At 44.8% G+C, this 14,995-nt stretch overlaps 1 protein-coding gene across 1 annotated transcript in view; it reads left to right on the top strand.

The window, feature by feature from the left end:
- The first annotated feature begins 2,062 nt into the window (after positions 1 to 2,062).
- bmb (brambleberry) overlaps positions 2,063 to 14,995 on the top strand; it is a 39,259-nt gene continuing 26,326 nt past the window's right edge. Inside the window, exon 1 of the mRNA XM_078536345.1 lies at positions 2,063 to 2,344. Within this exon, the coding sequence (XP_078392471.1) occupies positions 2,066 to 2,344 (279 nt within the window). The 5' untranslated portion in view covers positions 2,063 to 2,065. The remainder of the gene's footprint in view (positions 2,345 to 14,995) is intronic.

The raw sequence follows: 14,995 nt of genomic DNA, 5'->3' as shown, positions 1-14,995 counted from the left end.
CTTGCTAAAACTATGCAAGGCACTTGTTAGACCACACCTAGAATACTGTGAACCGTTTTGGTCCCCCTATCTAAGGAAAGATATATTGGCATTGGAGGCAGTCCAGAGAAGGTTCACTAGTTTGATCCTGGGTATGGAGGGATTTTCTTATGAGGAGAGGTTGAGTAGGTTGGGCCTGTACCCATTGGAGTTTAGAAGAATGAGAGGTGACCTTATTGAAACATATAAGATTCTTAGGGGGCTTGACAGGGTAGATGCTGAGAGTGAATTCCTGAAGTGCATCTTGTAGATGGTACACAATGCTGCCACTGTGCATTGGTGATGGAGGGAGTGAATGTTTGTGGATGTGGTGCCAATCAAGTGGACTGCTTTGTCCTGGACGGTGTCAAGCTTCTTGAGTGTTGTGGGAACTGCACTCATCCAGGCAAGTGGAGAGTATTCCATCACACTCCTGACTTGTGCCTTGTAGATGGTGGACAGGCTTTGGGGAGTCAGGTGGTGAGTTACTCATGGCACGATTCCTAGCCTCTGACCTGCTCTTGTAGCCACAGTATTTATATGGCTAGTCCAGTTCAGTTTCTGATCAATGGTAACCCCCCAGGATGTTGATAGTGGGGGATTCAGTGATGGTAGTGCCATTGAACATCAAGGAGCGATGGTTGGATTCTCTCTTGTTAGAGATGGTCATTGCCTGACACTTGTGTGGCGCGAATGTTACTTGCTATTGATGAGGTGTCAGCTGTGGCTCAGTTCATAGCACCCTCGCCTTTGAGTTAGAAGGTTGTGGGTTCCTGTCCCACTCCCGGAAAAAAAAACCAAGAACTGTGAATGTACTCGAAAGAGTTACATGAGATCTGTTAATAACTCGAAAGAGTTACTTGCCGTTGATGTCCGATGAGGTAACGTGGTTGATGTGTATATGGGCTCTCTCTCTCTTCCCCTGCTCCCATTTGATTGCTCTTTTCCAGCCTCTGCAGCATTTTGCTTTCGGAGGCGGGAGTTTGGGTGTGCGCGAAGCTGATTGGCTGCCCCACGGGCCCGCCCATTAAACAGGGAGCACGCGGCGGTTTCAAAACCGGAGACGGTTTAAAGACCAGTTACGTGGGCGTGTGAACCCGGCCAGAGAGCGACTGACCCGGCGGAGAGTGACCCCCTTCCCCCATACACCGGGACTGACCCCGCGGAGAGTGACCCCCTTCCCCCATACACCGGGACTGACCCCGCGGAGAGTGACCCCCTTCCCCCATACACCGGGACTGACCCCGCGGAGAGTGACCCCATTCCCCATACACCGGGACTGACCCCGCGGAGAGTGACCCCTTCACCCGGGACTGACCCCGCGGAGAGTGACCCATTCACCCGGGACTGACCCCGCGGAGAGTGACCCCTTCACCCGGGACTGACCCCGCGGAGAGTGACCCCTTCACCCGGGACTGACCCCGCGGAGAGTGACCACTTCACCCGGGACTGACCCCGCGGAGAGTGACCCATTCACCCGGGACTGACCCCGCGGAGAGTGACCCCCTTCCCCCGGGACTGACCCCGCGGAGAGTGACCCCTTCACCCGGGACTGACCAAGCGGAGAGTGACCCCCCTCCCCCCATACACCGGACTGACCCCTCAGAGAGTGACCCCTTCACCCGGGACTGACCCCTTCACCCGGGACTGACCCCGCGGAGAGTGACCCCCCTTCCCCCATACACCGAGACTGACTCGGCGGAGAGTGACTCCCCCCCCCCGCCCAGGGACTGACCCCACAGGAGGTGACACCCACCCCGGCACTGACCGACCCCCTCGTCCCCCCCGCACCCCGGGACTGACCCCGCGGAGAGTGACACCCCCCCCGGGACTGATCCCACAGGAGGTGACACTCACCCCGGGACTGACCCCACAGGAGGTGACACCCACCCGGGACTGACCGCCCCCCTCGTCCCCCCCCGCACCCCGGGACTGACCCCGCGGAGAGTGACACCCCCCCCGGGACTGACCCCACAGGAGGTGACACCCACCCGGGACTGACCGCCCCCCTCGTCCCCCCCCGCACCCCGGGACTGACCGCTCCATCATGGTGAGCGGCCGCCAGCCCCGGCTCCTCCTGCTCCTCGCTCTCTCCTCCTGGCTGGCCGCCGGCGGCTGCTACTCGGCTGTTTTCGGTTGGTTCCTCCACAAAGAAGAAGAAGCCGGGGTCCCGGCCCCTTCTCCCTCTCCGGGAGGCAGGGTCATCGCCGGCGGCGGCGGCGGCGAGCCCCCGCACCCCCCCTTCGAGATGACCACGGTGGACGAGTGGTTTGTGTCCGAAGGCCAGAGGCTGGAGCTGAGTCTGCTGGACAGCTGTCACCAGGCGGTAAGGGAGGGAGGGAGGGGAGGGAAGGCTCACGTTAAATCGGGGATTTACAGCGATTTCCGGTCAGTTCCGCAAAGGAAAAGCTTTTTAAAACTGTTGACCACTTCATGTTCTTTACCAATGCCAAACCAGGAAGAAAGAACTTGCATTTTCGTAGCGCCTTTCACAACCTGGCACCCGCCTAGAAGGACAGTAGCAGCAATGTGTGCCATCTACAACATGCATTGCAGCAACTCAATGAGGCTCCTTCAACAGCACCTTCCAAACCTTGGATTGCTAACTGTCTGGAAGGGCAGCAGACATTCACTATCCTGACTTGGAAATATATCGCCCTTCCTTCACTGTCACTGGGTCAAAATCCTGGAATTCCCTCCCTAGACCTACATCACATGGACTGCAGCAGTTCAAGAAGATGGCTCACCATCAAGGGCACCTTCGTGTGTCATATCCTCCAATTCTGTCAATGCCTGAATGATTAGCTTCTCTGTGTCTCCACAGCCGCTGTTTGTGTTTCAGATCTCTAGTATTGGTGCATTATTGCTTTTTGTTTGCATTGCGTTGATAGAGCTAAACTAGGCTGAAGCTAATTTAGGAATGTCATTTTTGTGCTGTGACTTGAAGGGTGGAATGCTATATAGGAACAGGAATAGTGCATTCAGCCCCTTGAACCCATTCCACATTTCAACTAGATCACAGCATATCTAATAATTTCATGGTCTGCCATTAAACCATATTCCTCTATGTCTTTAACCGACAAAAATGTGTAAGTTGAAAGCAAAATACTGTGGTTGCTGGAAATCTAAAACAAAAATGTATAAGTCTGTCTTGAAAGACCCAGCACCCACGTAGCCTTTTATGTAGAAAGGGTACAACTCCAAAGAAAGTGCAGGAGCCAAGAGGAACCTCTGGGTATATATGGATAAGTCATTGAAAATGGCAGAACAAGTTGAAAGGGTGGTTAATAAAGCGTACAGTGTCCTTGGCTTTATTAATAGGGACATTGAGTACAAGAGCACGGAAGTTATGTTAAACTTGTATAAACACTGGTTTGGCCTCAACCGGAGTATAGCATCCGGGCCCCACGCTTTAGGAAAGATGTGAAGGCATGGGGCAGAGTGCAGAAAAGATTCACGAGAATAATTCCAGGTATGAGGAACTTCAGTTACGCAGATAGATTGGAAAAGTTAGGACTGTCTTCCTTAGAGAAGAGAAGGTTGAGAGGAGATTTGATAAGAGGTATTCAAAATCATGAGCGGTCTGGACAGAGTAGAGTGGGAGAAACTGTTCCCATTGTTGGAAGGATTGAGAACCAGAGGGCACAGATTTAAGATACTTGGCAAAATTAAGGTGATTGGCAAAAGAACTAATGGTGATAGAGGGAAAACTCTGAGTGTTTAGGACCTGGAATGCGCTGTCTGAGTGTGTAGTGGAGGCAGGGTTAATCAAGGTATTCAAGAGGGAATTGGATTATTATCTGAAAGGAGAGAATGCACAGGGCTTATGGGGAGAAGACAGGGGAATGGCACTAGGTACACTTCTCATTCAGAGAGCCAGTGTCAGATACAATAGGCTGAATGACCACCTGTGTTGTAACAGTTCTATGAAAGCGAGCTTCCTGATTTCACTCCTATAATGGTTCAGCTCCAATTTTCAGATATGTCCTCTAGTTCTGGATTCCCTATTAGATGAATCTATCGATCCAATACTTATATTATTTTAAACACCTTGATTAAATCACCCATCAACCTTTTGAGCTCTCACACAAACCAAGATAATTTTTGACAAAAATAATTAGACATTGCAGCTGGATATAACTTTGTTTTAAAAATCTCCGTGGTGATGTGGGATTAATTGTGTACATTATAATCTTGGCTCATTCCTCTTTCCGGAGGAATGAATCAGTAAAGGTAGCTTCACTCTAAATCTAGCCATGCTTCAGCTGATCGGTGAAACCTTTAGCTGGCATTAAATGGAAACTTCTGTTCCTCAAGGCTACCATCCTGACCTTAAGGACAAAATAAAATTAAAATTGAAGCTGGAATCTATCTTTTCTATGATTGAGAATCATAGACTGGTTACAACGCAGAAGGAGACAGTTTGGCCTTTTGTGTCTGTGCTGGCTCTCCCCAGGAGCAATTCACCTAGTGCCACTTCCCCACCTTCTTTGTGTAGCCCTGCACATTCTTCCTTTTCAGATAACAATCTAATTCCCTTTCGAATGCTTCAATTGACTCTGCCTCCACTGCCTCCCGGGCAGTGCATTCCAGATCCTAACCATTTGCTGCGAGAAAAAATTTACCTCCTTGCTGCTTTTGCAAATCACCTTTACTTTTGTGATCAAAGTTCTTGATCGTACCACCAATGGGAATAGCTTTCCTCCTGTCTACTCTGTCCAGACCTCGTGATTTTGAATACCTCTATCAAATAGCCTTTCAACCTTCTATTCCCCAAAGAAAACAATCCTAACCTCTCCAATCCCTCTAATCTCCCAGAATCACAGAATTATTATGGTGCAGAGGAGGCCATTCGGTCCATCGTGTCTGCACTGGCTCTCTGAGCATTTTAACTTAGTGCCAATCTCTTACCTTTTCCCCGTAACCCTGCATGTTGTTTCTATTTAAATAATCATCTAATGCCCTCTTCAATGCCTCAATTGAACCTGCCTCCGCCACACTTCTAGGCGTTCTAAACCCTAACTACTCGCTGTGTTTAAAAAGTTTTTTTCTCACCTCGCGTTTGCTTCTTTTGCAAAACACTTTAAAACTGTGCCCCCTGGTTCTAGATCCATTTATGAATGGGAACAGTTTCTCCCTATCTACTCTGTCCAGACCCTACATGAGTTTGAAAACTTCTGCCAAGTCTCCTCTCCCAAGGAAAACAGTCCCAACTTCTCCAATCTTTCCTGATAATTGTAGTGTCTCATCCCTGGAACCATTCTCGTAAACCTCTTCTGCACTCTCTCCAATGCGTTCACATCCTTCCTATAGTGTGGTGCCCAGAACCATACACAATACTCCAGCTGAGGTCTAACCAGCGTCTTACATAAGTTCATCAAAAACTCCCGGCTCTTATACTCTCTGCCCCTGTTAATGAAGCCTAGAATACTGTATGCTCTAGAAACAGCTCTTGCTACCTGTTCTGCAACCTTTAATAACTTATGTACATTTACACCCAGGTGTCTTTGCCCCTTTATAATCGGGAAAAGCAAGGGTCCCAATACCCGACCCCTGGGGAAGTCCACTACAAACCTTCTTCCAGCCCGAAAAATACCCATTAACCATTATTCTGTTTCCTATCCCTCAGCCAATTTTGTGTCCATGTTACTACTGTCCCTTCTATTCCATGACCTATAACTTTCCTCTCAAGTCTATTGTGTGTCATTGTATCAAAAGCCTTTTGGAAGTCCATATATACCACATCAAGCCTTTCCCTCATCAACCATCTCTGTTACCTCTTCAAAAAAACTCTAGCAAGTTAGTTAGACACGATTTTCTTTTAACAAACTCTTCCAAATCAATCCATGTTTTTCCATGTGACTTATTAATTCTATCCTGAATAATAGTTTTTAGAAGTTTCCCCACCACCGAAGTTAAACTGACTGGTCTGTAATTGCAGATCTTTACAACCTTTTTTTTGAACAAGAATGTTGTTTGCGATTCTCCAGTCCTCTGGCACCTCCCACGAATCCAGGGAACGTTGAAGATTATTGCCAGTGCACATATCTACATTACAGAAGTTTCTCATCCCTGGGACCATTCTCATGAATCTTCTCCTGTACCATCTCTAACATCTTTACATCCTTCCTAAAGTGTGGTTCCAAAAAGTGGATGCAATACTCCTGTTGAGGCTGAGCCATTGTTTTATATGGGTTTAGTCTGACTTCCTTACTTTCGTACTCTATGCTCCTGTTCATAAAGCCCAAGATACTGAATGCTTTATTAACCACGCTCTGAACTTCAATGCTTTTTATCTTTCATGGGACATGGGTGTCGTTGGCTAGGGCAGCATTTTTTTATTGTCCATCTCTAATTGTCCTGGCTCACCACCACCTTGAACCGCTGCACTCCATGTGTTGTAGTGCGTTAGGGAGAGACTTCCAGGATTTTGACCTAGCGACAGTGAAGGATCAGTGATATAGTTCCAAGTCAGGGTGGTGTGTGTCTCAGAGGGGAACTTGCAGGTGGTGGTTTCCCATGCATCTGTTGCCCTTGCCTTTCTAGGTGGTAGAGGTCACTGGTTTATGCACATATACACCCAGGTCCCTCTGCTCCTCCACACCTTTATAATTGTACCCTTTATTTTATATTGTCTCTCTAAGCACTTTCAACCAAAATAAATTACTTCACATTGCTCTGCATTAAATTTGTCAGATGAAATTTCAGAAAATGACTGAGAATTGTTATGGGTTAGAAGAAGGCCATTTGGTCCATCACGTTTGCACTGGCTGTCCGAATGAACAACTCGTCTAGTGCCATTCCCTGCCGCCTTCCCATAATCCTGCACATTCTTCCTTTTCAGATAACAGCCTAATTCCCTTTTGAATGCTTCAATTGAACCTGCCTCCACCACATACTCAGGCAATGCATTCCAAACCCTAAACACTAAAAAAAACAAAAAAGTTTCTCCTCCTATCACTTTTGCTTCTTATCTGTGCCATCTTGTTCTTGACTCTTTCACATGTGGGTACAGTTACACCCCAACTGCTCTGTCCAGACCCTCATGATTCTGAATACCTCTATTGAATCTCCTCTCAACCTTTTTTACCTTTAAGAAAAACTGTCCTAACTTCTCTAAACTGACTTCATAACTGAAATTGCTCAACCCTGGAACCATTCTCGTGATTCTTTTCTGCACCTTCTCTAATGCCCTCGCATCCCCTAAAGTGTGGCACCCAGAACTGGATGTAATACTATAGCTGAGGCCAAACTAGTGACTTATACAAGTCCAACATAACCTCCTTGCTCTTGTACTCAATGCCCCTATTAATAAATCCCAGGTTACTGTATGCTTTATTAACTACTCTCTCAACCTGTCCTGCCACCTTCAATGATTTATGCATATACGCACCCAGGCCCTCTGCTCCTGCACTTGGAGTTGTACCCTTTATTTTACATTGTGTCTCCATGTTCTTCCTACCAAATGAATCACTTCACGTTTCTCCATATTGAACTTAATCTGCCAGCTCTCCACCCATTCCACCAACTTGTCTATGTCCCTTTGAAGTTCTACACTATCCTCTTCACCGTTCACAATCCTTCCGAGTTTTGTATATTCCACAAATTTTGAAATTGTGCCCTGTACACCAAGGTCTAGGTCATTTAATATATATATGGAAGAGCAAGGATCCCAACATTGGCCCCTGGGAAACTATGCTATAAGCCTTCCTCCAGTCTGAAAAACAACTGTTAACCACTACTCTGTTTCCTGTCACGCAGCCAATTTTGTATCTAAGTTGTTACTGTCCCTTTTATTCCTTGAGCTGTAACTTGGCTCAGAAGTCTGTTGTATGACACTTTATCAAATGCCTTCTGGAAGTCCATGTACACCACATCGACAGCATTACCTTCATCAATCCTGTTACTTCAGAAAATCTGTGCTGGCTTTCCTTTTTTAACCTGCATTTGCCCAAGTGATTAATTTTTTCCCAAATTATTGTTTCTAGAAGTTTCCCCACTACCAAGGTTAAACTGACTGGCCTGTAGTTGCTAGGCTTACCTTTACACCCTTTTTTTTTGAACAAGGGTGTAACATTTTCAATTCTCCAGTCCTCTGACACCAGCCTGAGACTAAGGACTGGAAAATCATGGCCAGTGCCTCCACAGTTTCTACTCTCTCTTCCCTTAGTATCTTTGGATGCATCTCATCCAGTCCTGGTGCTTATCAACTTTATAAGTACAGAGACCCTATCCAATACCAGCTCCTTATCAATTTCAAATCTGTCAAATATCTGAATTACCTCCTTTTTCACCATGACCTGGGCAGCATCATCTTTGGTGAAGACAGATGCAAAGTATTCTTTTAATACCTTAGCTATGCCCCCTGCCTCCATGCATAAATCCCCTTTTTGGTCCCTAATTGGCCCCACTCCTCCTTTTGCCACCTTTTTACTATTTATATGCCAAGATATTTGGATTCCCATTTAGGTTTGTTGCAAGTCTCTTCTCGTACTCTCTCTTTGCTTCTCTTGTTGGTTTTTTCAATTGCCCTGAATTCTATATTCAGCCTTGTTCTTGACTGTCTTATCCACCTGACATCTGTCATAAGCACACTTTTTCTTCATCTTGTTCTCTATCTCTTTTGTCCTCCAGGGAGCTCTGGATTTGTTTGTACCACCATCCTCCTTTGTGGAAATATACCTTGAACTCTCTCTTCTTTAAAGGCAGCCCATTGTTCAGTTACAGTCTTAACTGCTAATCTTTGGCTCTGACCCAAATTGAAATAATTCTCAGCACTTTGAAGTTGGCTTTCCCCCAGTTAATTATTCTTACTCTGGATTGTTCCTTGTCCTCTTCCATAAAGGCCTAAACTTTATGATACAATGATTGCTGTCCCGTAAGTGTTTTCCTACTAATCCTTGTTCCACTCGGCCTACCTCATCCCCAAAAACCACATCTATCAACATTTCCTTTCTCATTGGATTGGAAACATGCTGCTGTCGAAAATTTGCCTGAACACACTCGAGCAACTCATGCCCCTCTCTTCCTTTTGCACTACTACTATCCAGTCTATATTCAGATAATTAAAGTCCCCATTTTAACTGCTCTATAATTTGTGCACCTCTCTTAATTTCCTTGCAAATTTGTTCCTCTACATCTTTCCACTAGTTGGTTGCCTGTAGGCTACATCAAGCAATGTAACTGCACCTTTTTTTGTTCCTTACCCCTAACCAAATAGATTCTGTCCTTGACCCATCTGGGACATCATCTCTCTCCAGCACTGCAATGTTCTCCTAAATTAATACTGCCAACTCTCCTTCTTTCCTATCTTTCCTGGACACCTTGTATCCAGGAATATTTAATACCCAGTCCAGGCCTTCTTTGAGCCTGGTCTCCATTACTGCCGCAATATCATATTTCCACGTACACCTTTGTGGAGTCTGTGTTTAGTCAATCAGATTAGGTTCCTCAAAATAAATAATTATCATTTGATGCAGTTTAAAAGCTAAAATGAGAAGTTTTTTTCTTTTTATTGATAAAATGGAGAATCCCTTTTTAATGATTGACTGTTGTATAAAGCAGTATTTACACATTGACCAGGTGTGCTGAACTTAACCAGATAAATATCTGCTTCATTGCATTCATATACTGACAATGTTAATTCCCCTTCATAAGTAATGTGATCTGAGGTCTAAGTGATACATTTGTTCGTAAGTAGATTACCAGGCTACAGCCCTTGCCTGATAGCTAAAGGTACTATATGGTGGAACATAAGCTACATAGGTCAGATGGTTAAAATGGGAAAAACTAAACTTTGGGGGCGGGGGCGGAGTGGGGGGGGGGGAACCCGAATCACTCAGGTATGTCAAGAGAAAAGATAAATTAACGTGTGGAATGTGGACCCTTTGTAAGACTCGATTGCAGAGTCTGTACTATCTTAGTTGCTCTCAGCTGAGCTGGTATTTTGGGACTGCTAAAATTCCTTCTGGTGTCCTTAGACTAGGAAGGGGGAGAAATCTTTAATGTTGCACTTCTTGATGACGTTCCACTCTCCCTTGTTGGGTAGCATGTGCAAGGACAGGATCTGTTTAGCTGTGATACTCCACAGGTGAACCCTGTTGTCACTGGGTTCATTTGATTGCAGCACAGAGGGGCCAACTGGCCTATGTTACCTGTGCCAGCAGACATGTGAAGCATTGCCCACTTTAAGCTAACAAATTCTGGAACTGTACCCATCATACCCCAAAATACGAAGAGTGCTTTGAGTTTGTTGACAGGTGTATTATCATCGCTGGGCTTTGAATATTTACAGAGATGGACTTCAGCAGGAGTCCATTAGAACCTTCTTTTCTCAGGTTCTAGTTGTATGTGATCTGACATCACTGATGATACACTCTAGCTATTAGCATAATGGCTATTAAACCTTTATACTATTCCCCCAAGTCTTTCGTTCTACTCTAACATTACCTATTTAGATATCCTACTTGCTCACCCTCACAGTCTCTTGTGCCGGTGGCGTCAATCACCAACTACTCTCGGGTCTCCTTGAGATTGTATAGGATGTATGCTCTCCATAACCTTCTCTGTCTGCGGAAGTCAGCGCCTTCCAAGGAGATTTTCTGCTTCTGGTCCACAGTATATGGCAGTGAGCACAGACTTTCGTTTTCTTTCTTTTTCCCTTCTTGGCACTGGGAAAAGGTTGGATTGCTGGCTGCTCTTACTTGAAAGAATGAAGCTTGTTCAGCTGCTGTGAAGTTCTCTACAGCTGTAAAGGGACTAGAAACTTCTACTGCTGCATTGAATGAAGTATTATGTAATGCCTCATCAATGAACGAAGAGAAGGACAAAGAATTTTCCGAAGAGAAAGTTGTCCTGCTAATGCTGTAGGAATTTCTTTTTCTGTAGGTAGTGGTTCAATTTGCACACACTCTTCGGTGTGAGGTTGCTCCTCAGCAGGTCTGAACTTCTGTGGAACTTCCTCTGAGTATGCTGTCACCACCATCAGCAGTGAAAGAAAAATGCAGTGGCAGAGAAATTACACTTTCTTGTACACCTATGGCAAGAATAAAATCTATAGTAAGCACCTCTGTAGTTTTTTGATCTCCAGATTCAACTATGACAGGGGTTTATTTGACAATGTTACGCCCCGATAGTAAGAACTCCTGGTCTCTCTTATTCATTGTACAAAACAGTTGCTGCATCAAGTTGTTGTTGTACGTCATTGGTGTCTTTTAGCAGAATGACAGATTTGCATCTAATCACTTTTTTCTTCAATAATATATTGATCCCCCTCAGCAGAGGTATCTGGGCTATCATAGTCGTCATCTACATTGTCCTCAAAAAGTGAAGCAAGGTTTAGAATCTCCTGTGACAAATTATCGATCTCAATGGCATTTTGGTTTTCATCCTCTACCACTCTTTCCTAAGGACTAGAATGTCATCTTGCGGCTGGTCACCTTCATCCATGATGCACCTGTCTCCCGCTTCATCTAGCCTCTCCTCAAAGAGAAATGAAAACTACGATGTCCTGCTGTGGTCGTAGGACTGATTCAGTGTTTTGAGTCAACTTGAGTTTCTACTGCAACATTGAGGAACTGTAGCAGTCATCTCCTCCTTGAGCAGAATACCTCCTGCGCCGTGAAGTTGAATGGTAGACGGCTGGAGAAATTTAGACTTCAGCCGTAGTGTGGTATCAGAAAGATAGGACACTCCCGCTCCTGCATTCAGTTTAAAATTTGCCTTTCAGCCATTAACCATGGCATCAGCATACCTGAAAGACTCTTGTGGCTCTGCCACTTCACCTAAGAAGAATACATCCTGTTCTTCAGTATGTTATTTCTTGGACACTTGCAGATCGGAATGGTCTGTCTTCAAATTTTTAACCAGAAAATGGAACTTTCCTGCTGCTGTGGTATACTATGTTAAAGTGCGCCCTCTTGTGGCAGGGGCAGCACTTGGCATTAATGGCTGGGCAGGCTTCACATCAATGAAGTTTTTTCCTGCCTCAAACCAGACAGGGAACAATTGCACCAACTGCGCCCTCTTTATACTGGCTCTGTTTTCTGGCAGGTGTGCTGATAGACCTATGGTTCACAAATTGGACCAAGTCAATGGTCTGCCCCCAGCAAGGCCCCCTATCACCATTGATGAATAGCCTGTTTTGTTTGTGAAGTTCTGCCTGCTGGCTAACTGTACTGCTTTGAGCAAAGTGAGACATTCTGCGGACTGCAAATAGTCTGACGATCCTTCATCGATCACTCCCACTACAATATGGTCTCTGATGAGCTCCTCGCTCTTTGCCTCATTTAGTTATCTGCTAAGTACTACAGGGCATTTATAATCTCTGCAGGTTCCTGGCCACGCTGGTTAAATTTAGTCAGCCTTTAATATTATTGCACTGTAAGCTAAAGTAGGAATCAAAGGCCTCGACGACCTCTTCGTATTTAGCCATTTCTTCATCAATCCCTTGTCTCCTTAAAATATCATTAGCACATCTGCCAATTGCATAGAGGAGAGCACTGACTTGCTCCTCATCTGGTTTTTGAGCAAGTTCAGAAGCAGTCTGGAATTGGTGATGCCAGTTTCTCCAGTGCGCAGCTTATTCTAGGCCCTCATTGAGGCTCAGGGGCTCGGGCACAGATAAGACTTTCTCCAAAACTCTGTTCACTTGTAGCCACATATAGGCTGATGACAAAGATAGATAGGAAAGTAATTTGTGAAGAGGACATAAGGAGGCTACAAAATGATATAGATTAAATAAGTGGGTAAAGATCTGGCAAATGGAGTATAATGTAGGAAAATGTGAAATTGTCCATTTTGGTAGGAAGAATAAAAGAGACATATTATCTAAATGGTGAGAGATTGCAGAGCGCTGAGATGCAGAAGGATCTGGGTGTCCTAGTGCATGGATCACAAAAAGCTAGTTTGCAAGTACAGCAAGTAATTAGGGAAGCTAATAGAATGTTATCATTTATTGCGAGGGGAATTAAATTAAAAGTAGGGAGGTTATGTTTCAGTTATACAGAGCACTAGTGAGACCACATTTGGAGTACTGTGGATAGTATTTGGTCACCTTATTTAAGGAAGGATGTAAATATGTTGGAAGCAGTTCAGAGAAGGTTTACCAGACTGATACCTGGAATGGGAAGGTTGCCTTATGAGGAAAGGTTAGACTTTATCTGCTGGAGTTTAGAAGGGACTTGATTGAAACATGTAAGATTCTGAGGGAACTTGACAGGTTGGATGTGGAGAGGATGTTCCCTCTTGAGAGAACCTAGAACTAGGGGTCACCGTTTTAAAAATAAGGGGTCACCCATTTAAAGCGGAGATGAAGCAAAATTTTTTCTCTGAAGGTTGTGAGTCTTTGGAACTCTCTCTTCATGTAAATTTGGTGGAAGCAGAGCCTTTGAATATTTTTAAGGCAGAGGTGGATAGTCTCTTGGTAAGCAAGGGGGGTTGATAGGTTATCGGGGGTAGGCAGGAAGCAGATTTGAGGTTACTGTCAGATCAGCCATGATCTTATTAAATGGTGGAGCAGGCTTGAGGGGCCGAATGGCCTTCTCCTGCTCCTTGTTCGTATGTAACATACACAAGTGCAGAATATAATAATAGATGCAATTTCATATAAAATCTTTGCACTATTATGCAAATAGCTCATTAGCCGAATCACTTGTATTAAATTAAACATTGGCTATTAGCGAGCATGTATATTAAAGCAGCATGCATTTAACATCCATTTCTGTAACAACTGATCTCTGCTCTCCCTGTTCTAGGCTCTCTTATGTTCACTAACTGCTCTGCAGGTAGTTAATTTTCTGGTGGAATCATGCTTTAGAATAGAGTCCCCTTTGCAGCTTTTGTTTCAGAAATTATCTCCAATGCTTTAGTGAATAAATACACTACCAGATGCCATACTGAGCAATGAAGAGGTGTAAAGTCCTGGTTTAGATTCCTGTCTGCTGGCTTGCTTGATTGTAGCCAATTAGGGAAGCTGCAATTGATCTCTTGAGCTAGGATATGGAAGAGAAAAAAAGACAGCCAGAGTTAACAGTCCTGTTGATGTGATTGGTGAGGCTATGGTTTGAGGACTTCCAGCCCTTGTAACCCACCCCCTGATGTGTGATGATGCCTTCAGGGGCTGCATATCCAATTTAACTCTCATTCACTCCAAATTAACCAAGTTTCCACATGGGCTCTTTAATTATATTCATGATCAGTGTTAGAATCATATCTCTCAAGACTGAAGTTTTTTTTTACAAAACAGAAGGACATGCATGATCTGGACGCTAACCTGGGAATTTTTAAATAAATGTCATAAGTTCCCCTTGGAACTGTCAACAAGCAAACCTCTTCCAAGAAATCACCTGACCAAATGGTACTTGAGAAGGAGTTGTTTGTGTTGAACTGCAAAGAACTATAATGAAAAGCTTGGAGACAAAAAGACAATTGCATGGCAGAGGGTAAGTTGTGAACCTGCTTGTTTGGAAGGCAGTCTTGTTGGAGAGAAACCTGAGGAAATAAGGCTACCTTGACTGATTCCCTCTCTCTACCTTGCCTAAAATTGTGTGGCTATCAACCTGTAGCCAGAGAACTCTCATCTGACTGTAACTGGTCTGCATTTGAACCTGTAAGAGTTGGTGAGAACTTCCAGGCATCCACTGGGACCAGTGGCCCGTCTTCACATGAGAACTCCAGGTCGATAGCATGGAGGCCCTGCGGACTTTATCCTTTATTTTATAACTCCCAAGCACCAAAGCCCATCTCCGTGGAGAAATCAGTGTGTCTGTGTGCGTGCGCACTGGGGGGAATTCTTTAGGAAGGGATAGATAGTTATACTTCCCGATTACGATTGTGTGTTAACCAGTACTTGCAAGTTATTTCAAGAAGTTTTGTTTTAAAATAAATTATTCATTGAGTTTTTGAAACCCGGTCAGAATCTCTTTGCTTCTGGGCAATGGATGTATAGGTAAACAATTGGCCATTTTGGTGAGAAAAT

The sequence above is a fragment of the Cetorhinus maximus genome, chromosome 3 (assembly GCF_964194155.1).
Source record: "Cetorhinus maximus chromosome 3, sCetMax3.hap1.1, whole genome shotgun sequence".
NCBI lineage: Eukaryota > Metazoa > Chordata > Chondrichthyes > Lamniformes > Cetorhinidae > Cetorhinus > Cetorhinus maximus.
The sequence above is the reverse complement of the archived record's forward strand: the minus strand, read 5'-3'. Positions and strand labels throughout refer to the sequence as shown.